The sequence below is a fragment of the Nematolebias whitei genome, chromosome 13 (assembly GCF_014905685.2).
Source record: "Nematolebias whitei isolate Nwh7 chromosome 13, NemWhi1, whole genome shotgun sequence".
NCBI classification, from domain to species: Eukaryota; Metazoa; Chordata; class Actinopteri; order Cyprinodontiformes; family Rivulidae; genus Nematolebias; species Nematolebias whitei.
In genome coordinates, this window is record NC_056510.1 from 6,535,155 (window position 1) to 6,561,940 (window position 26,786).

Here is a 26,786-nt window from a genome sequence, read left to right on the forward strand (position 1 = left end):
TCTGTCTACCTGTCCATCCATCTGTCCGTCCATCCATCTAGCCATCAATCTGTCTGTCCATCCATATATACATACATCCGTCTGTCCATCCATCCATCTGTTCATCTATTCATCTGTCTGTCCATCCATCCATCCTTCCGTCTTTCCATCCATCCATCATCCATCCTCTGGTTCTGGACTCAGGGGCAGCAGTTTGAGCAGGGAGGTCCAAACCTCCCTCTCCACAGCCACCTCTTCTGGGAGGACTCCAAGATGTTCCCAGTCTCTCCAGTGTGTCCTGGGTCTTCCTCTCAGTTGGACATGTCCAGAACACCTCCTTATGGAGGTGTTCAGGGTCCATCCTTACCAGATGTTTGAACCTCCTCAGCTGTCTCCACTGGATGTGGAGGAGCAGCAATTTTCCTCAGAGTCTCTCCTGGAGAACTGAACCTCTCATCCTGTTTCTAAGAGAGAGTCTAGCTACCCTGCAGAGACCTGCATTTAGACCTCCTAGATCCAGGATCTGGTTCAGTCTCTACCCAGAGTTCAGGACCAGAGGTGAGGGTGGGAACATTGACTGACCAATAAACAAAACTTCTCCTTGCAGCTCAGCTCCCTCTTCACCACAGTTCAACTTTTGTCTTAATTTTAATTAAATTCCCACAGAAATATAAAAAAATGTTTCCTTTGAAATCTGCTTCAGCTACTGACTGATACTTTTGTCTATTTTACCTCCAATTTAGCTACCATTTAGCTTCTTTCCCCTATTTTGCTTCTTCCAGTTGTAGTATTTGTTTTGCTGTTTTTAGCTAGTGTTTTGTTGACTTTAGCTTTTAGCTATGTTTTTGCTACTTTAGCTACTCTTGTTGATTGTGGCTTTAGAACCAGTTTAGCTCATTTTAGTAAAATTTTAGCTACCATAATCATCTTCACATTTAGTGCTTTTTAGATGCAACGTTGTGCTTCACGGCTGAATCAAGAAAACTAAAAGTTCCTTCTCACTCGTCCCTGCAGTTCATTTGTTTCTGTGTTAAACGATGACAGAAGTTTTTTATTTTGTGAGATTATTCAGTTGGATGGCTGGTTGTCCTTTAACTTAAGCGTTGGAGATTACTGTTTTGAGAGGACAACAGACTTTTCTTCACTCTTTCCTCAAGACATTTTATTAGAATAATTACAGACCAGAGTACAGATTTGTTCTTTTAACTGTAAAACCATTTTATCAAGTTTATTGTCGCCACACCCGGCGTGTGCAGCTTTCCGACGTAAAAGGCTATAAATCTCCTTTTGATCTTTTATTCCTCTAGGATGAGACGAATTAAAGGTGCAAATAAAACGGAGATCTTGACGTTTAGATTTTATTTTAAGGACAAAATGAAACGAAGGTTTACAGCGTGGCATGAAGATGGCCTCTGCTGACTGTGACCTTTGACCCTGAGGTCGTCTTTCAGAACCGTTTCTTTAAAGCTCCTTCTGACGGGAATAATGTCTGGTCCATGGACGCTTAATTAGATGAATAAATGCTTACACAGTTCTTTGAAGCTTTTGATTAAATAAATAAATAAAACATCTTTGGTCAAACATTTTATGCTACTTCATAAAAACCTTTCCACCTGCAGTCATGTTTACAATCTGACATAAAGTTGAACTATTCATCAAATAGTTCAACTTTGTCTAAATTCCTGCACAGATTAAAACCCAAATCAGTATGTCCAAATAATTATTTTCTTGATTAATTATTGCTTTATTTTAGAGTGATAAAACATCAAGTGAGTAATTAATACCATACCACTTTATTTATAAAGCACTTAAAAACAGCAACAAGGCCAACCTAACATTTTGCCTGTTGCCTCAACTGAAAAAAAAACAGGATTTAACAATCACGTTTACGTGATTGTTTAGTTTCATGGAAGGGTCCATTTTCACTCCCAGATTAGTGACTCTTTGTTTCTCTAATGAGGATAGACAGGAAAGGTTGATACAGTGGTTCTTGATTGTGCCATTAGGTGGAAACAACATGACTTCTGTCTTCTTCTCATTAAAGTTTAAGAAATTTAAAGCCGTCCAATTCCTGATGTCAATCAGGCAGTCAAGAAGAGGTTAGATAGAGCGTGTACCAGTGTGCTTCAGAGGGAAGTAAATTTGACAGTCAGTAGCATAAAACATGAAAAGGTATGCCATGTTTACAAAAAATAGCACCAAGTGAAGGCAGGCATAAAGAAAAGAGAAGAGGACCGAGGATGTACCCCTGCGGTACCCCCCACCGAAGAGCTGCCGATGTTGAAATAAAATCCTTGATGTTGACACAAAAGGTTCTGTCGGAGAGGTAGGACCTAAACCATTTGAGGGCTGACCCTGTGAGCCCACCCACTGCTCCAGCCTAGAAATGATCTCATGGCCGATGGTGTCAAAAACAGATGTGAGGTCCAATAGGACAAGAAGCACAGAGTCACCTGCATCTGTGGCTAGGTAAATATCATTAAAAACCATCAAACCATCATTGAGATGGATGGATCATGAGCTGGTGGAGAAATGAGAACAATAATAATCAATTTTAATTTATAATAATTTGAATAACCACTTCTTAAAGCTAGTGGTTCCAAAGTCTTACTGTTAGTTGTGTTTTAAATGTTTATTCTTGTGTTGATGATTCTAACCAGATTTGATTGTTTTTGTAATAAAATTTCAAAAGAGAAATTCTCTCTTCCTCATTTTGAATGAATATTTGTTTGTTATAATAAAGAGTCCCATGTAATTAATGAATTTGACTTCATTGACTGATAATCGAAAGGGTGAATAAGTTAATCAACCTGGTCCTGGTCAGTAAACGGACCTGGTGCCAGAACTTAACGAGAGGTGGGGTAGAGGTGTCGCCCTTCTTTCTCCCTGTCCACCACTGCAGCAGAGACCTGTCTTCGGTTGGCGCCGTGTGTTCCTGACTCGTCCCTCTCAGCTGGTTCACACGTTTCATCCGGATCATTTCTTTGTTGAACTTACTGTGCAGACAGCCTGCAGCCTGTGTGGGTCTCTGTGGTTCTGTCAGCCGAGGCAGAATATCCTTTCAGGTTTTCTTTAAGGGCCGTTCTTTAATATTTTAATGTTTTGAACCTAATTTCTGGCCTTTAACACTCCCTGTCCCACTTTCTTTTACCCACCTACCGTGGGCAATTGTGTGTTTGTGCCTCTTTCTTTGTCTGGTAGCAAATAAATTTTATAAACCTGCACAGATTTTGCTGAAACTCCCAGAACTGGATCATTTGATGTACGCACTGACGAACGCTTGAAGTCATTTAAGGTGGCCGCCACAGCTAATCAACCGCAGGAAACACAAAAATGATTAAAACTCACTTTTCACAAATATTGAGCTAAAGTTTGGTGCGGTGGTAGCTGAGAGTCGTTCACAACAAGATATCTGAATAAAACACGAGGCATTCCTTCAAGGAAAAAGACTTTTATTTTGAAACGTGGACGATTTTTATTTGTTTTAGAAATAAAACAAGTTCACAAAAACCCAAACAAGGAAGTCTTAGATTTACAGTTTGCAACAAAAACATTAAATAAAAATCAACCGTTTTCTATAGAATCCCATATTTTTATCATTTTTAGTCAAAAAAATATTAAACAAATCAGAAAAAAAAAAAAAATAAATAACAGAATACAACACTGGCTGTAGAAATGCCCCTCTTTGATTTAAGAAGCAGCTGGAACACTTTAATCCTTCGTCGTACAAATTAAAACAAAAAACCTGATAAAAATAAATCATGTTCTGTGCCAAACGGTCACGCCTTATCATCTGAAGGACTTGCAGTTTGTTTCTTGAACCAGACGTGCAGCTTTTAATGAAACATGCTTCTTTTTCTGCTTTGAGGACTCCTCAGGATGACTGTACAGCTCTCCCTCCACCCAGTGAGTAAGTTATTGTTCCAGAACCCAATAAAAGAAGCCAAAGCAGCAGATTTTACAGAGATTGGCTGTACGTAACGTGCAGCATCTTTCCTCCCTGCTGGCAGTGAACACTGATGATGATGGTGATGATGATGAAGGCGATTCACAGCATTCCTGACCAATAAAGTTTTAATACCTCGGAGGCTGTAAAGGCTGGAACCGCAGAGTAATCACCTTCTTTCAGCTAGATTTTCTTTTACTGTATATGCATGCGTCTCTGGACACTGACCCCATAAAACATCAAGTATTGGTTAATTTTTGATTCTTCTTCCTCACCTGATTCTCCCGCCCTGGTGTGTTTTTTTTTTTTTTTTTTTTTTTTTTTACTCCAGTTGTGTGGGGCATAAAGACTATCGAGTCGGACTCTTGCTCACTCTGTCTCCGTCATCCTCTCAGACAAGGACACTGTGGCGTCGGCGTGTGGGATCTAAAGACTTTAAAAGTCCTCGCTGTCTGAAATGATGTCCATGATGTCAGGTCTGAAGGCAACAACATCGGTCCCTCTGACCTGTTACCCTGAGGCCACGGTCTGCTCAGGTGAAAACTGCCTCGTCCCTCCAAGTAACTTCAACGCCATCCTGAGCCTGGTCCTGAGCACGGTGCTCACCGTGATGCTGGCCATGGTCATGTTCGCCATGGGCTGCACCGTGGACTACAAGAAGCTGTGGGGCCACATCAGGAGACCCTGGGGCATCGTCATCGGCTTCCTCTGCCAGTTTGGCATCATGCCCTTCACAGCCTTTGCCCTGTCTTTAGCCTTCAACGTTCTGCCTGTGCAGGCCGTCGTCATCATCATCATGGGCTGCTGTCCCGGGGGTTCCAGCTCCAACATTATCTGCTACTGGCTGGACGGAGACATGGACCTCAGGTGAGTCAGGGGTGGGTGCTGGTTGGAGGACAGGAAACATCTCGAACTTGTCTTGAAATGTCAGTTCATTTAATTTGCTTCATGGTTTTAAAACTAAAGCTCCACTATCAACACTTTATTGGTTTCATTTGCACGTGTTTGAACAACCAGTAAAATCCCTCAAATCCAGGAAAATGATCCAAACTCATGTGTTTGTAGCACTTATAGTTGTGCTGGTGAATTGGAGACAGATGAAACCCAATCCCAGTTTGTCCCCTTGGCTCTTTCCTTCTGTTTTCCTTGTTTTCCTGCACGTTTGGGGTACTTCGGACCATCACCTGGAGGTGCTTTGAATGGTCAGAAGATAAAATAAAGGAAAACATGTATAGTCCGAGAGAAAGAACATCTGAACACACCAACAGAGCGACGTGAGTTAGGACTGGAATCACCAGCATTAGTAAAGATGGACCAAGCGTGTCCACCTTCTCTCATGCATTGAAGCCAAACTGTCCGTTTTCTGAGGAGATGCCTCTTTGTATTTTTTGTCTTCTCACTCAGGGTGTGGGGCTGTACCCTCAAAGCTCTTGCCTTCACACCCTCCCAACTCACCAACAGGCTGTCAATCACAGTGGAACATGACACGTTGCAATAAGTCTCAAAAAACTAATTTAAACTAAATGTAATTAAAAAGTACATATTTGAAGAAACAGCAAGATCAGAGCTACATAAAACAGAAATATAAAAAAGGGTCTGGAGGTGCATTTTTATTTTTAGTGTGAAAATGTCCTATTGGTTTACATGGAGGGGGAGGAGCTTAAAAAATGTACTGGAGCCAACCACGAAGGAGCTCTCATCCTGGGTGACCTCATCTTCCATAGAATTTCTTGTTGGTTAGAAGACGAGGACGTTTTGTCACGTGGGGACTAAAATACTGTAAAAATGGATTTTGAACAGTAAAGAATGTTACCCATGATGATTACTGACCTTTTCACCTGTCAAATTTGAACTCAATAATCCATTTATTTTTAATAAAAACTGCAACTCCAATGTTTTGACTCAAAGCGTCATCAACATCGACCTTTGTCGGCTCAAAGATTCATTTGTGGTCTGCAGGCATCCAGCTCTGCTAAGAGCCAACACGAGTTAGGAACTGACATAAAACACATTGTCAGGAAATTACTACATTTATATTCTTTACATTTGGTAACGAGCTTCATGTAGCCTTCTAACCAATCAGAGCATTAGCTGATTAGATCAACCAATCAGAAACAACAGCTTTGACATAATCAGTTAGTTTTGTATCAAGTATCCGTCAAGTTGACGATTATTGTTGCAGAAATATGAAAAACTTTCTGTCGACCCGTGCTGAATGTAGCAGCCAAAAGAAATGTACTTTGATTAAATATTAACTAGCATCTATATTGTTAATTCTACTTTGCAACAAATGCATGTTTCTAAAAGGCTTGTTAAGGCTTTATAAATAAGTTTGTTAACACTTTATAAAGCATTAATAAGCATTTATAAAATCCATCATAAGAGTCTGATAATACATGTGTACTATTTGGCAAGCAACAGTCAGTGTTTCCTTTTTAAACAACTGCAATATAACATACATTTAATAGACAAGAAGTCAAAGTTTCTTTATTTGTCATGCGCACCATGAAATTGTGTACACAGGGTCCCAGTTACAGCCAACCAAAGTATACACTGTAAAGAAAAACCAGTAATAAGATCTAAGATATGAACTAAGAAAAACATAAAACTAAAAATACACTAAGCACTGATAGTATAAAAACAATACGCCGAACAGCAGAACGAACATAAATTTATGTGAGCAGAGGAGTACGAATGAACACAGCAGCATGAGATCAGCAGCATGAGATCAGCAGCACATCAACAGTCATGTGGCATTACAGTGATTATCCTAGTTAAGAGATTCATGACAGCCTCAGGGTAGAAGCTGTTCCTCAGTCAAGTGGTTCTGCACTTAATGCTCCTCAACCTCCTTCCTGAGGGGAGCGGGGCAAAAAGTGTGTGTGCTGGGTGAGTGGGGTCCTTCATGATGCAGGTGGCCCTCTTCCTGCATCTGGAGGTGTAGATGTCTGTGATGGTGGGGAGACTGACTCCAACATCTTCTGTGCAGCCTTCACCACTCTCTGCAAAGATTTTCTTTCTGCAGCTGTGCAGCCTCCGTGCCACACGTTGATGCTGGAGCACAGGATGCTCTCCACTGCACACCTGTAGAATCAGGCTGGTAGTGTTGTTGCCCCAGCTGAGGTTGTCATTCACGTGCACACCCAGCAAACAGTTACAGCTTGAGTAACAACCTCACAAATATAAATAATTTGTTCTTTATATTTAGGTAATTTTACCTAAAAAAAATGGTTACAATCTGCTGAAATAAAAACGGTCAACCTTTTAGGGTTACGTTTCAATTTATTATTTTTACAGCGGCTCTTAAAAGCTCAAAAATACCTTTTCATTTTGGATAAAAGTATCTCATTAGCAGCTTAACTTCAGCTACGTTTATGCCTTTATGGAAGCTGGTTCGCCATCTCCATCTGACTTTTAGACTCATCACCTGAATTCTTTAACAGATAAATTGTGCACTTGAAAAGAATAAATGTAACTCTGTATATTAATCTGATGTCTTCCATTAGTGGTGTGTAACGTGGACCTGGTTGTGGTTTTTGTCTCTCCGCAGCATCAGTATGACTGCCTGCTCCTCCATCCTGGCTTTGGGGATGATGCCTCTCTGCCTGTTCATTTACACCAGCGTTTGGACCTCCAGCGACGCCATCAAGATCCCATTTGACAGCATCGGTAAGCGAAGTGCCACTACATTAACCAACACCAGTTCTCTTCCTTTTACAAAGAAGTTGATGCAAAGAAAATTATCTTCACCTAAAAGCCTATTTGAATGTATTCCTTTACGTTTTGTTTCTCTGGGTTTGATTTAAAGCACATATTTGTTGTCCTGCTAAAATTAAAGCCGTTTTATTTTCTCTATTTGTTCAGGAATCACACTGGCAGCCCTTCTGATCCCCATCGCTTTGGGGATTTATGTGAAAAACAGGTGGCCCTCGCAGGCTAAAAAGATCCTTAAGGTAGGAATGTTTGACTGTTTTCCCCACCTGTACCGTAAACCACACGGAATGAGTTACAAGAACTTAAAGAGAGGAAAACTTAAACTAGTGTACTAAAGATTAAAGTTGATCTAGAGCACAGCCTTCAGTGAGTTGAGTGGTTGCACTCGGTTATTAATTTGGTCATTAAAATAAAATAAAAACTTGTCCTATAACACGTCTGGAAAGTTTCCTGAGGAACAGCAACATTCAGACTGACCTGATCCTCCTGCTGCCCTTGGGTCAAAGTGACCCACAAGACCTCAGTCTTAAATCCGAGGCCTTGTGGGTCGTTTTGACCCGGGAGCAGCAGGAGGTTTGAACAAATCAGATCTTACAGAGTGATGAAGGGCGTTGTTGGGACAGTTATCTTCTGCACGGAGCAAATGATTAAAGTTCTGGACGGGTTTCTTTTCCGTCAGGTGGGTTCCATCGCTGGCTTCATCCTCATCATCATCATCGCCGTGGTTGGAGGAGTCCTCTACCAGTCCTCCTGGACCATCTCTCCCTCCCTGTGGATCATTGGGGCCATTTACCCCTTCGTTGGGTTTGGACTGGGATTCCTCCTGGCCCGCTTCGTGGGTCAACCCTGGCACAGGTAGGTGACGGCTGAGAGGAGGCGGAGTCTGGCAGTTTGTTTACATTTATATATTTTCTTACTCTGCGTTCTGTTCAGGTGTCGAACCATCGCGCTGGAGACGGGTTTCCAGAACTCCCAGTTGTGCAGCACCATTGTGCAGCTGTCCTTCAGCCCAGAGGAGCTGGAGGTCATGTTTGCCTTCCCGCTCATCTACAGCATCTTCCAGCTGGCGGCTGCCCTCGCCTTTGTGGGAGGTAAGCTTTCACCGAGCACATCTGCAGCCAGGTGATGAGCCTGGGGCTTATTTTACTGGAAGAGAATCAGAATTGGTTTCTTCACGCAGAGGAGGAAGATGAACAACGTCAATTAACTCATAAACAGATTAGGTGTGAACCAATTCTCAGATGAGTCAAACAAGAACTGCAGACGAGCTAAACTAGGACATTAAACCTGATCTACTCCATTATAACCTGTACAAGTAAAGGTTGAATAAATGAATTAATCATGTTCTATCAGGGACTTGGTACTCGTTTGTGACACTGAATGATTTGCTCTGCAGCCTTCCAGTGGTACAAAAGGACGTGTGGAAAAGGCTCGGCTGGTGCAGACAGCGAGGCCCCGGCCTTGGACTCCGAAGATACAAAACAGAAAGTCCACGCTTTGGAAAACGGAGGTTTTGAGTTCGATGGGAACAGCTACAACGATTTAAAAGGAACATACAAGAAGACGGAGCTGTGAGGTTCCAGAACCAATAAATCAGACTTTAGACTGGGAGCATCCTCCAGCCGTCATCCTGGCAGAACCGCCCCGCGGGCTGCAGGGAGCAGATTGAACTGTGACACCTGACCAATCCCCGGTTCTGTAGTTGAACTCTCCTTCCCTTTAATTTATTCATTTAACTATTTAAAACCAGATGAATCTCTGTTTTTATATTCTGTCGGTGTTTCCATCAGTGACTTGGGCTGTTTGTGTGGATCTCCATGATCTTTTTGTTCACGTTGTAAATAAATACATGAACTTGGGCAGTGCAGATCAGCTCTTCTACTAAAGAACCTCCTGCAAGTTCATCCACTGACCCAAGCAAACAAATAAACAATTTAACTTTTCATCTGCTGTGACTTTAAATAACTTCTTTAACAGCAACAGCTGCACATTTGCTTTAGGTTCGTTGTAGTAAAACATGTATAAGTGTGAAGGCTGAGTCAGCAGGACGGTTCATGCAGACGTTGGTGCTTTTTAACCATCAAAATGTTCGGCTCGTTCACGATTAGTGCGATAAGGTTTGTTAGCTTTTGTAACTTTTATTCTTTTAGAAATATTAAACTTTATTTACCAATAGCCTAAACATGAAGAGGTCTTCTGTTCCTTTGTTCTCTTTGAGTCTGAGTTTGTCCCCTTAATGCTAATTTTAGCTTTCAGCTGCTGTTTTGCTACCTTTTGCAGCTGTTTTAAATAAACCTCAGCCTTCCAGTGTCATGGTGATTTTTGTCACACGTGAACTCTTCCAAGACAGATTTACAGAAATCATTTTTGTTGCACTTTGTGACCTAAATACAAAACAATGTATTACGTTGAGATGTGTGCTTTCTAGGAAATACAACTCTGTACAAATATTTGTTTACCAAGTGTCTTAGAAAAACATTTTGTTTATTTTTGTGTAAATCCTGTCTTGTGTTGCAGCGCTTCTAATTTTGGCATGAGCTTGTTTAACTCAAACATGCGGCAGGTTCAGAAATTATTCAGATCTCCCTCACTTTTTACAATTCTGTTTTTTTTTGTTTTTTTTTTATCATAATTGATTATACAAAGCAAAATCACAAAATTAATTAAAAAAAATGAAATTGTTGTCACTGTGGGGGCAAACATAAGGTAAAAAAATACATCAAACAAGCATTTCAGCTTGTAGAGTTTAAAGTTGGGACTGTGCATTAGATGATAAATCAGGTGGAAGTGATTTCTTTTACTGCTCATCACGTGACCTGAAGGGAACAGGATTTTTATGTCTGTAAAATTTCAACATTTACAGACAAACTGCAGTTCAGGATCATGGGGCTTCTTACAGAGCTTACATATAAGTTTTAATACGGCTCAAAGTCCAGCTTGTACAGTCACGACTACATTTATAATCCTGTAAATACCACCATGCCAGGTAAATGTTGTCATTCTTTCTGTTGATTTAAAGCCCCGCCCACTAAGGCTGCGTTAAAAGCTTCTTGGAAAAATGACAACTCCCAAGCTGGACGGCATGAAACACAAGTCTTTACGAGTTATTACATTTTTACTATATTGTATTCTCCTAACGTTTGTTTTAGCGCTGTGATATTATACAAATGGTTTATCTAAGGCCTATTTAAATGACTATGTCATGTTAAAAATAATAAACATCACATAAGTGTAACGTAAAAACACAAGTATTACGCTATAATACAATAATTTGCTGGTAAATAAATAAAACAACTAAGAAGTGTGTGAGTCTGTAGGCTATGTCTACGCAATAATTCCTCTTTAAGGAGCTCCAGTTGTGGCTTATGTGATTTACGAGGGAAAGTGAACGCATCAAAACTCCGTTTAAATAAACAACAATCGAAGAACGACGCCGTGAAAAGTTTAAGTAAGTGGAAAAAATACATTTTATTTAGTGTTGTTAAAAGGGGGGTTGGTATTTTAAAAGCCTTTACAACAGGTTGGGTGAAAAAAACAAACTCCCTTTTAGGTCTTATTTTCGAAGGAGTAGAGGAGTAACGGTCTACAGAAAGGAGCGCCGTGATCCAGAAGTTCGACAGTTCTTTAACCAAAACGTCTTCAGACCCGTCAGTTTGTGTTAATGACGGGTTAGCTCGGTTAGTTAGCCGGGTTCTGGTTCTGTGTCCGTGGGCGACAGAACTTTATTAAGAAATAATGTTAAAAAAAGGAAAAAACAGGGGAACTGGGGGTGCGGAGGGTGCTACAGCATCTCCTTGTAGCTAACAGGAAATGACTCCACATTTTTCAAAAAATGGCGTTTTCACAATAAAAGCATTTTCAGTGAAGGTACACAAATTTAAAGTCAAAGGAAGTTGTAACCTAAAAAAGGCTGATTTATACTGAGATGTCAAGATGTTTCTCCTCGTGACTTCATTGCGTCTTTTTGTTCTCGCTCCGCCTCCGAGAACACGCTCTCTGCAGGAGCTCCCGGCAGAACTTTTTTCTTGCAGGGTAAGAAGCACCAAGTAACATGGACCAGAACAAACAAGTGGATTCAGTTTTGATGTCAGCCCCATTCAAGATGGCCGACATAACTAGTTGACCTCAGCCAATGCAAAAATGACTATAACTCTGGGAGTCCGGCAGCTGTGGGAATAAAAATTAGTTTCTAAAAATAGTGACAGAAACATCAATTTTTTATCTTTTTATAATAAAAAAAATGGATTTAAATGCTGGTTTAATATTTATTAGTTCGATCTACGACTATTTTGTAAAATGTTCATTAAGGAGAAGCTGCTTAATTAAATTTAATGACTTAATTTTGAACATTATATGATAAAAATGTAGTTTGTTTTTTATCTGAGGTGTTCCTCGTCTCTTGGCTCAGTCAACATTTAAACTCTTGCATTTTTAATGTTCATCCAGCAGCTCAGGTGTTGGGTCATAAAGTCTGCCTCTTGATCGACTTCAAGGTGTGTTCAGAAAAATACAGCAGGTGAAAAATGATTTTATTCTTCAGATGTAGCTTCACGTGATCAGACTTCTACATCATGAACATCTTTATTTAAGCAGGTGGTCCGTTCACATGATCAGCTCTTTTTTTGAGGGACACCGGGTCAAGATGGCACAGTTACAGCCACAAGCTGAAAAATACAATTATCAACGTACATAAACAAAATAAAACCAAACAGAATCCACATAGATGATGATCTCTTCAGTTACTGATGAGATGAAGTGGGTCTTGGCGATCAGCTCTTTGTGTCTGTTTTCCTTCTTAAAGTTTCTTTTTGGCAGCTGTTTTATAAACCTGAGAGACTCTAGGTGGTCCCATTCACCTCACACCACCTCCTCCTTGTCAGGAGTCAGTGTGTAGGACCCAAGGAGGAGGACTGAACACCAAAACTGAGCAAAAGACAAGAAATGTATTTAGCAAAAGCTCAAAAGTAAAACAAGAAGGAAACAGAAAACCACAAGAAGACTGGCTGGCATCAACCAGCATGACAAGAATAGAAACCCTAAACAAAACCGAACTGAACGCAACCCAAATGTGACAAACAAATAAATGCAAAAAGGAATTAAAACCAACAAACTAGAGGTTCACTCGTCTTTAATGAAAGCCAGCTGAACTTTATACTGTTTTGCTGTAATTGCCGGGCTTTAGAATGCACCTGTCTCTAAGCTGCACGTATTAAATATAAGACAATACATAATTTTTTTACATAAGTAAGACCCTCCGGTTATTTAGCCACAGGCATCCACCGTTCATCTTCAGGGACTGTGCCCCCAGTCTGCTCCAGCTGTGTGCATCTGTCTTGTTGTAGTACAAGAACCAGCCAGCAGATATAACTTGATTTCAACACACGCTCAGATTGTAAGATCGTCACAAGTCTTCATGAAGCTTCGCCGTCTGACTCATGGTAACCACCATTATAGCTTCAAAATGGACAGAACAGTACCAAACACCTGCGTAACTGAAATTATTTACTGGTAAATATTACCAAGAAGTCTTATCAAGGTCATGTGACCGCAAGTCAAATAGTACATCTGATTCCCTGAGGGCGTTCTCTGTGCCACAAGCGCCCAGATCTGTCGAAGGAAAATGTTAGCGGCATGAAGCTACCAAGAGACAGCAGGAAGTCCTACAAAATAATATACATTTTGAAAACTATGAAAAAATACATAAATCAAACACTCCTACATATAAACTGCGGGGTACAAAGTGTGAGAACAAAGTAGCGGCTTGCACACCGGCAATCATTCTGCTGCTGAAGATGTTAAATCACTGAGATGATATTTATCATCTGCTGCAGTGGACTGTGGCGCTACATGAAATAATTTCAGAAATGTTTCATGTTTTAAATAAAAGGACCAAACATAAGCTGAAGAGTTAGCTCTGACTGCAGCTGAACAGTCAGGAACATAGTCAGCCGAGAAGTTCTTCCAGGACAAAGATTTGTTTGTTTGTTCCCCTTTGACTGTAAGACCAGCGTGAGTAGCCTGGTCCTCTGTGGTTCAGGAAGTCCCAGCATGAATCCTGATGGGAGCTCTCTGCATCCATAACAACCACTGCTGACACACACACACACACACACACACACACACAGCGTCATCAGAACCGGATGGTTTCAGAGTTCTGTAGCTGTTTAGGCTTCTTACGTCAGCCATTCTCCTTTATCACAACCTGGAGTTAAAAAAAAACGAGTTTATCTTTAACTAAAACATATTTACATAAAGTTTGATGAAGTTTGAAACACAAAAGATAACAGATAAATGTTCATGCTGTTGTCTTTCTGAATAATAAAAGATGTTTAAGTGTTAATTCTCTGAAAGCTTCCTCAGTTTATGCTGACTCTAATTAGAAGTCACCACATGATGCTGCCACCACCGTGCTTCTCTGTGGGGATCATGTGTTCACGTTTTTCAATTAAACTTTTAGGATACCTGATTTTACATATTTAGGGAGTTTAACGTTTCCCCTCTTTTCAATATATGTTGTTGTAAACCACTTTTGAGCTAAACTTTATGGAGTTTACAACTTAAAGTCTATAAAATAACAGAAGCAGAGTTTCTGAGACAATCCTGATCCATAAGTCAATTAAACAACAGAATGTACTTATACATCATCTTTCTATCTTATGAAGACACTCAAAGCTCTTTACAACAATCCGTGCCTCATTTCTCCATTCCTACAGCTCTATACTAGATCTATACAAAGACTAATCAGAGCTTTATCACATTCATACACCGATGGGAAACACATCAAAGGCAATGAGGGGTTTAGTGTTTTGCCCAGGGACACTTTGGCATGTGCTGCTGGTGGAATCGAACCCCCAACTCTTGCATTGGAGGACGACTGCTCTAACCGCTCAGCCACAGCCGCCCCAATGCTGCTTCCACTGTCACAGCGGAGTGGTGGACTGGACCCAGACATGGGTCAAGGAGAATCACATGACTGACGCAGCCGTTTGTCGTACGGTAGTGAGGCGCCAAACTGTTTATCAGGAAGTGAAACTTGGGCTTGCATCAGAACGGAGGAAGAGACTTTGACCACGTGCTGTTTTTGGACGAACGTCTTTGGGATGGATCGTGTGGGATCATCGAGACGAGGAAACTTTCTCCAGAATTGGAGCATCTTGATCTGAAACGCCAGTTAGGGTAAACGTTTCCTCTTTCTCCACTTCTGCTCTGTTGTCGTTTGAGTTAACTAAATTACAATTCCTTTCTGAATAACTCCCGATTCAAATTATTATCATTCTACATGAAGTAACTCATAAATGTATTTGCAGGTGAAATGTGGACTGTTAGCTCACACCTTCAGCTGCTGCTGGAGCTGCGTGGGAGGAAGCAGAACCGCAACCTTCAATTTGTCGTCAGCAACCAGTTCAGGCATGTCATGTTCGTTTTGTGCAAGTCGTTTTAAAATGGATCGTTAAATAAGTACCAACAAAATACTGCATTTTCTTAGATAACCTGTGGCAGCAGAGGTTTTTGAAAGCAGGATGAAGTTGAACAGCAGATGTTCAAGTCCAGCGGCATCTTTTCAAAAACATCATATTAAGAACAAGGTTCCTTTAGAATAATGGAAGAATCAAAAATACACTTATCTGTGTACCTGTTCAACCCTTTGTTATTAATCTTTATGTACTCCCTTCATGGCTTACAGGATTTATACACAGCTGTCACTTTAATGTTTCATTTATACTTTATTACAAAAGAGGTTTCTGTAAATTCTGCATTTGACACACTGTGTTACTCGGTTATATTTTGTTAGTTGTATTCAAATTAATATGAATAAATACACTTCTATAAATAAAGTACCTTACTGTATTTATTTTTTATGGATGTTAACTGTCTTTTTATACATGCTGCCTGCAATACTTTCTAAAGTCCAGCAGATGTCGCCATTAAGCGACACAAGTATGGAAATGTGCTCCAGGAGGCATCATCTGTTCTGGACCCAGTTAGACAAACACGGAGGAGCTCAGAAATACATTTAAACTTGTTAGTTTTAAAGAAGCGAAACCACAGGCCGGCGTGGCGGCCAACCTTTACAAAGAACAGAGGAGCGCGACGAAAACACAAACGGACAGGAACCTAAAGACCCAAACGAGCTACTGGAGAGGAGGTCACTAGAGCTGCTTATATAGTAAACTGAAGGAGAGAGAAAAGTGGGAACACCTGAGTTGATTGCAAGTGACTAATTAGGAACATATGAGATTAACTGAAACAAATACTGAGGAAGCTGACGGAGTGTAAATAACACAAGAAACACTGAAAAACAAAAGAGCTAAACCAGAACCAACTATGAAATACAAGAAGACAAACATAAATTGTTTTCATCTTATAAGATCACGTTTATGTTTAAAATCTGCTCAGTTGTGCCGACAGCCATGATTCTGTCTCATTTCTCAGACTGTGTCTGTGTCCGGAGCCAAGCAACTCCATCTGCTTTCAAACCTGTGAGGACGTTGTTTTCACAAGCACCGAACGTTTCAGACCAGAAACCATTGAAGTGGCACCACTGGAAAATACTGGACGTTTGGTTTCTTAAGCTTTGACGATTTTTTTAAATTTATTTTCTTGTTTGAAGTGGACTTTTAAATGCATTAATGGTCTTGTCCCAGAGCTGGTGAGCAGAATGATTTTAAAAGTCAGCAGCTCACGAGCGATGGAGACTGCAAACCTGCAAAATACAAAACATCATTTGCTCAATGTTCCTCCTCATTTAAAGGGCTTCATATTTTGAACAGTTTACTATCAGCAATTAAAACATTAACAGATCTTAGAGTTTTTAATTCCCAGGTGAAACAATGACTGCAACAAAAACAACTCTGTGAACACTGAGCCCCGTGGTGATGGAGGAGCAGGCATGTGTGCATGTGTGAGGGGACTGTTTCATTTTAATTCTATTTTAATTCTATATGCTTTTTTAAGTCCAACCAAGGACTGGGTTTGCAAATTAGCCTGTGGTTAGAAAACCTTTCTTACAAAACAACGGCTGCTTTGTTTTTATCATGTAACATTGTTTACTGTGCCGTCCTTGATCAAATAAACTTGAATGAATTAATCCACATCGAACAGGAAAACACAACAGAACCGACAAAGGAAAAATAATAAAAAATAAAAATACCTGGACCAGAGAGGAAATACCAATTTATTTTGACTTGTAAAGATCACCTCGGGACCTGTGTGACCTGGAGCTTCGTCTCTGAGCTATGACTCCTCAACAGTTTCGAAACCTTTGTGTTGTTGTTATTGATTTATCTTTATCTTTCTTTTGTTCTGGTGTTAGAACATGGTCCGGTGAGGATGCCTGCCATGAGTCACAGTAACCCGTGTCTGTGGACGCAGCTCCCTCAGAGCCTCCGTTCTCCGTGTGACCGCTACAAACACGCCTGCTGCAGTTGCCATGGAAACGTTTACCTCCTGGGAGGCAGGGAGAGTGGCAGCGTGGGGGACTTCTGGAAGTACAACGTGGGTAAGAGTCTTCACCGACCTGTTTCTCCAAGTTCAAACCACAGACGGGACAAACAGCCCTACACACGCACAGACACATGAACTCTGTTCTTTCTTTAATAGAAAATAAGATTTCCGTTTCAAAAATCATTCCCACGGTTCGTTATTTGGAGAATCATAAATGTCACAGTTTAACGTTGAGTTGGACCCAAAGCAACGACGAGCACCAGCTGATGTGAACAAAGTAAAAGAAAGAGCTGACGAGGCAGCAAACTAACGAACACGCCGTCTGATGAGAGGATGAGGAGCAGGCGAGTGCTGAAGAAAGCACGACTGACCGAAGGAAAACATCGTGGCATCACGCGGGACACAAAAACCAGGAAAAATAAAATATCCAGACACAAATAAACTCGTTCTACAAATTAAAACACAAAGAACCCAAGATCACGTCAAACGATCTAAAAACCCTGAAAAAAAAAAACAGTTTGAACTTTGTTGTTCAAAGTGCTCAGAAGTAAAAGTAGATTTTAATTTTGAACATTTAAACAGTTTTAAAAACATCTCATCAGAATAAAGTTAGACAAAAGAAACCATAAACTCTATTAGAAATGTGACTTTGTTTTCTTCCAGGTGTTCTTTCTTAGTTGTTTGTTATAAGTTATTTGTTTGGTTTTGAAGCATAGGGACAATCAAAGCCCGACCACCCGCTAAACATTTAATATAAACTCTCAAACAGTCCAGAAAACACAAGATCTGAGTTTGGAAACCTCTGGAGTTTTAAAACGGATGATGGGAATGAAGCCTGAAGACGTGACGCGAAACCAGAGATGGATCAATTAATCAGCAGCATGAGATCAGCAGCACATATCAACAATCAAAGTGGCATTACAGTGATTTTATTTATTTATTTATTTTTATACGTATTTATTTAAGTTTAACAATTATTGTTATATTTTATCCATCCATTACCTTTACCTGCTTCTTCCTTTTTGGGTCGTGGGGGTGGGGGGTGTCACTGATGTCCATACCCAGCCGTCACTGTGCGTACATACCTAACTTTCAGTATGTGGGAGAAAACCCACGCATGCGTCAGGAGAACATGCACACTCCACCCAGAAAGGACCCCTGGCGGGGATTTGAACCGGCGACCTGCTCGCTGAGAAGCAGCAGCCTTACCAACCGCGCCACCGTGCCGCCCTGTTATATTTTATTAAATAAAAAATACGTATTGACTCTATTTGTCCATGTGATAGACTGGAGACCTGCCCAGGTCCCTGTGATGGACTGGAGACCTGTCCAGGTCCCTGTGATGGACTGGAGACCTGCCCAGGTCCCTGTGATGGACTGGAGACCTGCCCAGGTCCCTGTGATGGACTGGAGACCTGTCCAGGTCCCTGTGATGGACTGGAGACCTGTCCAGGTGTCCCTGTGATGGACTGGAGACCTGTCCAGGTGTCCCTTTGATGGACTGGAGACCTGTCCAGGTGTCCCTTTGATGGACTGGAGACCTGTCCAGGTGTCCCTGTGATGGACTGGAGACCTGTCCAGGTCCCTGTGATGGACTGGAGACCTGTCCAGGTGTCCCTGTGATGGACTGGAGACCTGTCCAGGTGTCCCCTGCCTCTCACACAGTGACTGCTGGATATGGGCACCAGTGACCCCCGTGACCCCAAGTAAAGATGAGGGATGTGTAGATGTTTGCCAACAGATTTCAGAACTCTGTGGTTTGTAGAGCCGCTCACGCAGGTCGACTGCTCAGGTGTTTTCTTGTCACTTTGTGACTCACCTGTTTGTAGTTTAATAACAGCTTCTGGTCCAGTCTGCCATGACTGGTGTTCAGCTACGTTCTGTTTAACTTCACAGTATTTTACACCCGACGGCTGTTTGTAGCACAGCAAGCATCTGTGACCTCAGGAGGCAGAACTCAGCATCTCGTCTCGTGCGTCTGCTTCAAACTAAACATGAAAACTCTGCGTTTCTGAAACTCTGGCTTTCCTCGCACGAGAGGAAGTTCACGGTTCGAGCATCAAGGACTTTAAACATCTCGATGCACGCTCAATAATCCAGGTAGATAAATGTAAGAAACGTTAGTCGGGTTCTTTTTGTTGAATCAACAGAGAACCTGAGTATTTGATTTTATACTTGTGAAGAAGGTTCCGGTGCACGGAGGTGAATTAAGATCAGTTTGTCCCTGATATTTACATTTCTTTATCTGCCTCATTGAAGTTATTATAAAAACAGTTTTGTGGGGATAGATGTGACTTCAGTAGCTGTGCAGGGAAAGAGCTTCTGTTTGTGCTGGTTTTATTGGTAATACAATAAAAACTGACGTGTTTTATTTTACTGTCTTAATAAAAATAACTAAATGTCTCTCGATCAACAACAATCCCCCAAATTTTACAAACTACAGAATTGTTTTAGTAGTTTAACAAGAACAAGAACTAAGGAAGGTATAGCTTAAACAAATTCAATTTACTGCTAAAATAAAACTGGGACAGCTAAAACTGTAAATGTGAAACTCTAAAGTGCACAGAATGATGCGTTTCATAAAACCAAACTATAATTGTTCCATAATAACAGCTTGTGTGAAACATGTTGCTGATTCAGTGACATCGCTGGTTTTATTCACATCTGTTGCTGTTCACGTTTCACCTCTGGGCTTATAGTGGAAGCTCCAAGTCCTGAAAATATGATTTATGTTGCATCCTTCAAGAAAAATGTTACGAAGTGCATTGCACCAACAAAAACATTCAAACAGACAAAATTAGACACAGACTGAGCAACACAATTAGTCAAAGTCAAATGTATTTATAAAGCACATTTAAAACAGCAGCTGTTACCAAAATGCTTCACAATAAGAGCAAGACAGTAATTAAGGGAAATAATAATAAGTATTAAAAGCATCAAAAATAAAAACATAAAACACAAAAACAATGAGAAACAATGAAGTACTAAATCAAATCACACAGTGTTAAACGTCAGTGAAAACAGGTGTGTTTTCAGGAGAGATTTAAAAACAGGAAGTGAAGGGGTCTGTCTAATGTTGGGGGCAGATTTTTCCAAAGTTTAGGACCCACGACTGTAAAAGCCCGATCTCCTCTGAGCTTCAACCAAAAGCAGCTGATCAGATGATCTCAGCGCCCGAGAAGGAACATATGGTTGAAGTAGGTCAGAGAGGTAATTTATGCATTTAAAAGGTCAATAGGATAATTTTTAAATCAATTCTAATACGTACAGGGAGCCAGTGAAAGGAGGACAAAACTGGTGAAATGTGCTCAAACCTACGAGTTCCTGTTAAGAGCCGAGCTGCTGCATTTTGGACGAACTGGAGACGTGAAAGGGAGACCTGGCTGACCCCGACATAAAGCGTGTTGCATTGATCAAGCCGGGTTGTAACGACTGCATGGACTCTTTTTAAAGGCCAGTTGGTCAACACAGACTTAAGTTTATCTATCTGCCTTAACTGGAAGAAGATTTTTGTAGAACAGAGTTAATCTGTTTATTAAACTTAAAATCAGAGTCGTAAACTATCCTGAGAAAAAGAAACTGTCCAGATGACCTGACTGGAAATTGTTGGATTGTATACCTGGATTATTGAGCATGGACTTCTTTGGTATCCTGAGATTTGTAACAGACTGCTTAAGATATGGCTCAAGAGAGTCGAGGTTTACAGGAACAGAGACAGCAGTAGAGGTAGGGCTGAAAACGACTTCGGTTTTCTGATCGTTGAAACTTAAAACATTTGAAGCCATTCATGCCTTGGTGTCATTGAGACATTTTAACAGAGGCCGGATGGAGCAAGAACTGTTAGGTTTTAAGGGCAGATAAATATGACATTAGCATCGCAATGAAGCGTAAAACCATGTTTCCTCAGGATAGACCCTCCCAAAGGGGGCAGATAGAGTGAAAACAATAGAGGTCCGAGAATCGAGCCCTGTGGTACCCCACTTTAAAGAGGCACTGATGCAGATACACTATTTCCTATTACTATAGGTATCGATTACTATTAACACAAAAACTCCTGTCACTTACGGTAAGAACGGATCCACTCTAACGCTGCACCTGTAATCCCAACCCAGTGTTCTAACCTCGATATAAGGATACTGCTGTCAAAAGTAGCATAAGCAGCGGTAAGGTCCAGGAGTACAAGGATTAATAAAATATTAATAGTATTAATTAATAATAAATATTAATAACAGTTAATAAAAAGACGAGTTTGGGCTATTTACTAACGGTCAGAGTGACCACAGCCGATCAATAAAGTAATCCTTTGATCTGAATCTGATCAATGTCCGATGCTCTCAGTCCTCTTCAGACCTGTAAATGTGAGCGACGCAGGTTGTGCTTAAAGATGGACGTTGCTGTGAACGGCAGGGAGCAGAACCCTGCGGTCACGTGTCGCTCTCGTGTGTTTAATATTTCAGTGAGTGATGAATGGACCGAGTTAAACTGCACAAGTGAAGCTGCACCAGAAGAGCTGGAGGAACATTCTATGGTGGCCCATGAGGTACAAACTCATCCGGATAAAGACATACGTTACTTTTACTCAGTTCTCCTGTAAAACACGAAGCGGTGTTGAAACGTTGAACTCCTCCGACCTGCTCAGGGTTTCCTGTACGTCTTTGGAGGCATGTTGGACTCGGCCTACACCAAGTACAGATGTGCCCTCTGGGTGTTTGACACGGGTGAGTTTTATCATGGAGGTGCATGAATGCTGTAATTTACTCTGTCAGCTAATCCTGGAGCTTCTTCCAGGGAATACTCAGGCCCAACAAAGAGAACGTGTTGTTACATGTCGACTCCAGCCTCCAAACCTCTGAAAATATTCATTACTGCTGGCTTTGTGCTTCGTGCCTCTTACAGCTCACATTTACACGGTGTTTTAGTTTTAAAGCTTTCAGGCTGGGGCTCTTACACTCGCTTCTATTTTTTTATTAAAACGGGTGTTTGTGTTGCTTTTTAAACAATTCATATTCAACTAAATTTATTTGCATCTGTGTATAAATATATGAAATTCATGAAAGAAAAGCTCGCAGATGTCTCTGAAATAACTTGAAACTGACAAAAATAATTAAAATAAAATAAAATTCAACTCATGAAATCCAGTTGTTTTTGAATTTTGGTCCAACAGAATTATTTAAAATAACAAACTAATGAAACCAGCCTCGACAAAACCCCTGAACTGAAGATGTTGTTGCACAACCTTTTGAGACAGTCCAGTGATTTCTGTCCCTGAGACTTTTGGACTCACCTGTTGGTTCTTCAAAGTCAGGGTTCATCCCCCGTTCTCCAGTGACGGACAGCCTGTGCACGGTAATAAACACCTGGTTTAATGAGTTCTGAGTGGGCCGCTCCTCACTGAGTGACGTCACGATGAACTGGAACCGAGCCGGGCCTTCTGCTCCAACATCACTGCGTTAATGAGCTCAAAGTCTCTCAGAAACACTGAAATCTTGTGTGAATCCTTCCAAGCAGAGTGGAAACAGTTGGAGCTGTAAAAGAGGACCCTGCGTCGTTCAGACCTTGGTGGTGGGACAGTCAGGTTTGGTCAAAATACCTTTCTCCATAAAGTACAAGTAACTTCTGTCTGCGTGCAACCATTCACATCATGGCAGTTTATCCTGATGCATGCTCAATAATCCAGGTTGAAAAATAGAAAAAAGTTATATCTGGTCCTCTGGACATTCAACAAGAAAAAAACTTGTAGAAACCTTTCTTCTTTCATCCGAAAGACTTCTTCAGTCTGAGGTCTGTATTCAGCTCAGTCTTATAAATAACACCTTCTTGTAGTGGATCAACCAGTTTGCTGCTGACAACCAAAACCAAATAGCCAAACTGGTTGATCCACTACGAGAAGGTGCTGTTTATAAGACTGAGCTAAATACAGCACCTCAGACTTCGGATGAAAGACGAAACATTTCTACTTCTTCTTTTAATGTCCAGAGGACCAGATTTAACTTTTAGAGATCATGGCAGTTTATTACACTGATCTTATTTTTATAGTAAAAGGAGGACATTTTACAGTAGTCCCTCGTTTATCATGGGGGATCTGTACCCTGAAGCCCCGTGATAACTGAAAAACCACCAAGTAGGAATAGTAGTAGTAAGTAACAAGTAGTGAGTAGTTTTTATAAAGTGTTTTAAACCCTTCCCACATTCTTGCAATATTCTAAACAATGTTTCTAAACTCCAAACACAAGGAGCACAGAAAGTCATGATTTCAGCTCCCTGCCTCCGCTGCTCTCAGCCACCTGCAAGCGTTCTTGGCCACGCCCACTTCTCCTCTCAACACGGAGAACAGCTGATCAGCTGCAGCAGGAAGTTTATCCTGCAGTGTGGGCTGCACAGAGATGCAGGAGGTGCTACATAATTTAAAATAATTTATTTTAAATAAAAGTTTCATGCTGATCGTGCGGCTCATGTCCATTCTTATTTTGCAAAACCGCGATAGAGCGAGTCCGTGATAAACGAACCGCGAAGTAGCGAGGGACTACTGTGTTCAGTATTTCACTATTATTTGTTGTTTTGTTGTTTTTCAGCGAAGCAGAAGTGGGTGCACTGCCAGGGAAAGAGGAGCTCCCCCCAGGTACAGAAGGCTTTCCAAAACGCAGCGCTGACACTGATCCTCAGTTCTCTCAACAGTTTTTATTCTGCCGTGAAGGTTTAGATCACGTTGTCACAACATCTCCTTACCCAGTCCAAATGCTTTTTTTTTTCTTTTTTTTTTACATTTTACCATCAGAACAGCTGTCTGAAAACGAACACGACTAAAAGCTAACATTTAGCAGCCGAAGAATACCTGCAGTGCCGCACGAACATCAAGAAATGTGAGGAACATTTTAGGAACAACCACTGCTCAGATCATGTTGAGTTTAAAAACATTAGACCTTCAAACTGAAAGGAAGACTCAGAGTCTGGAGACAGTCAGGGTGGGGTTTCTATCAAAGTACAAATAGCAGCTAGAAGTTGTAAAAGTTAGAGAACCTGCAGGTGATGGAGACCAAAGTCCAGCTGAAATCTGGGAATGGCTGAAGTTTAAACTTTCACCGAGGCTGATATACTGTAAACGTTAAAGGGATCCTAAAAGTTCTGATCCTGTGGACGCAGAGGCCGAGCAACAGGAAGGGACACAGCGCCGTGGTGATCGGACCTGCCATGCTGGTTTATGGAGGTTTTCTGGACATTAAAGGACCCTCACAGGAGTTCTGGTGTTTGGATTTTGGTGAGTTACAAATACATTTATTGTAATCAAAGTAGAAAATACCCAGTTAAAACAAAACATTGAAAACTTTGAGTTTATTTTTTTCCAATATAAATGTAAATATGTTCTCTTTATGATGTCCATAATTCTGAGCTGAGGAAGTTAAGAAGCTAAAGTTGATGTTCAGAAAGTAGTTTCCAGTTCAGCCCCTCTGATATAAAACCACAGCTGTTCAGAGTCTGCTGCTCTCAGGGAGACAACAGTCCAAACGATCCAGGACCAACGGTCCTCTGGGTGTTGGGTTCACGTTGGTTCTGGGTCCTCTGGAAGGTCTCATCCTGTGTGTCTGAACGACAGATACCACCATCTGGTCTCTGCTGAGTCCTGCTGACTCGATAAGTCCTGGACCCAGACACAGTCACTCTGCCGTGGCCTACCAGGACTCCATGTTCCTGTTTGGTGGACTGAAGGGTCTGCTGGAGCAGAGAGACTTCTGGAAGTGGAACTCCACCAGTCGCACATGGACCTGCCTCAAAACCAAGTGAGTGACGAGTTTATCTGTTATTTATTATTATTATTATTAAAGCTTTATTCTGCTTCGGGGCAGCACGGTGGCGCAACTGGTAGAGCTGCTGCCTCTCAGCGAGCAGGTCCCTGGTTCAAACCCCGGTCCAGGGGCCTTTCTGGGTGGAGTTTGCATGTTCTCTCCGTGCATGCGTGGGTTTTCTCCGGGTGGAGCGACGGCTTCATGAACGTTCAGACAATAAAACCTGAAATTTGAACTCTTTTACTTCAGTCTGACGGAAAATTAAATATTTGTTAGAAAATATTTTGTGTTTTCCATCCCGCCTGTGTTTTACTGACTCGCTGTGTGTTGTGTGATAATGAAGTACACAACAATGACACCTGCCTTTACCCACCTGGTCTTCAGGTCCGGACCCCCCAGGCTGATGGGACACTCAGCTGTGGTTTTCAGGGACAGCATGCTGCTGTTTGGAGGTGGTGAGTGTCAGAACTTCCCAAAGAACGGTCTGTGGAGGTACAGCTTCAGCACACACAGCTGGATCCAGGTGGCCTCCCTGCCCGGCTCCAACCCGCCAGATAAGATCCACCACTGCTGCACAGGTCTGGGTCCCAGCTACGCCCCCACCAGCTGCTGCTCCAGCTCTGAGCATGAACCCAGGCAGGAGAACAAGAAAGCCCGACCCTTTATGAACAAGTGCTTCCCAGCACCGCTGAGGCTGGGCTCAGAGGGCGATATCGAGCTGAAGACGTTCAGTCCAGAGAGAAAGAGACTCGGTTCTTCAGAACCGGACCCCGGTAACAGGACCGGGACTGGTCCACAGCCGAGGGGAAGCCATTTGACTTTTGAAAACAGAGCCTTCAAGAAGCAGTGGAGCTGCACGGAAGAAGAAGAACACCTTTTGGATCAGGAGGAGGACGAAGATATCAGGAAGCATCTGCCTGATACGCTGCTGGTGCTGGGGGGCCGACCGTACAGCACCAGCAGTCCCATCTCCATCTGGCAGATGACTCTGACGGACCCCTGACAGACAACAAGGTTTACACGGAGCAGTATTACATCAAACACACACACCTGGTGCTATGTCATGTTGAAAAAGTTATTGACACGCTGTATAGAAAACATGTTGAAAACATTTTATAAATAAAGTTTTATTGATGGAAGTGCGTTTGTTTTGCAGCTCATAAATAAATAATGTGCACAGAAGAAGTTTGGTTGGTTTTGATAAAACAGCAGTGGCGATGTTAGCCTCTTTTTAAATTTGAACTCAGCACCTCTGAAAATAAAGAAACCATCATTAAGATTCTGTAAGAAAAGTCCAACGTTACATTCAACAAAATATTGAATAAATTTGAAACAAATATGGAATAAATGATGACACTCTCAAACGGGCCGGTAAACTCTATGATTCTTTTGTTGCTCAAATAGGATCCTCGCCGCCACCTGTCAATCAGGGAAGTGGGGGTTGGTGGGGGGTGTTAGGATACGTGAGAGAAGCAGAGCACTACGTCTGTAGCATCTTAGCTAGTGCGTCTGCACCGCAGTACGCTTGGAGGGTGGGTGTTAGGATGCGTGAGAGAAGCGGAGCGTGTTCTATTCACACAAGGGGAACTGTTGGTCAGGCTACTTCTCGTTTCTCTCTAAAATAGTTGTTGAATCAAGTGTTTACTTGTGTAGGTAAACGAAGATGTTTAACAACCAGAATCCAGGAAGAGGCAGCTACTTTATTCAGAAATTTCTGATGGAAGGACCCCCACACCCCATCAGTGAACCTGAGCTTTAGAACCTTATTTTGTCTAGAAGTTCTGCAGAGTTAAAGTCTTCGGTCGTACGCAGCAGTGGTGACCCGGGCTCAAGTCATCAGTTATCAGCATGATAACTCCACTGCCGTGCTTCGCTGTGGGCCACGGGTCACAGCTGGTGTTCACCGGACTTCATCTTGTTTC

The 26,786-nt window shown here is 41.6% G+C and overlaps 2 protein-coding genes across 2 annotated transcripts; both read left to right on the forward strand.

Moving 5' to 3' along the window:
* The first annotated feature begins 4,394 nt into the window (after nucleotides 1-4,394).
* On the forward strand, nucleotides 4,395-9,255 carry slc10a2 (solute carrier family 10 member 2). Its single transcript, XM_037687168.1, has 6 exons — nucleotides 4,395-4,792; nucleotides 7,476-7,594; nucleotides 7,790-7,878; nucleotides 8,319-8,494; nucleotides 8,573-8,730; nucleotides 9,036-9,255. The coding sequence occupies exons 1-6, from the start codon at nucleotides 4,395-4,397 to the stop codon at nucleotides 9,212-9,214; spliced, it is 1,119 nt and encodes a 372-aa protein (XP_037543096.1). The 3' UTR covers nucleotides 9,215-9,255.
* A 1,764-nt stretch (nucleotides 9,256-11,019) lies between these two features.
* On the forward strand, nucleotides 11,020-26,036 carry si:dkey-3d4.3 (kelch domain-containing protein 3). Its single transcript, XM_037687169.1, has 8 exons — nucleotides 11,020-11,087; nucleotides 16,953-17,138; nucleotides 21,541-21,623; nucleotides 21,723-21,801; nucleotides 23,656-23,702; nucleotides 24,224-24,338; nucleotides 24,675-24,858; nucleotides 25,249-26,036. The coding sequence occupies exons 2-8, from the start codon at nucleotides 16,970-16,972 to the stop codon at nucleotides 25,865-25,867; spliced, it is 1,296 nt and encodes a 431-aa protein (XP_037543097.1). The 5' UTR covers nucleotides 11,020-11,087; nucleotides 16,953-16,969; the 3' UTR covers nucleotides 25,868-26,036.
* The last annotated feature ends 750 nt before the right edge of the window (nucleotides 26,037-26,786 follow it).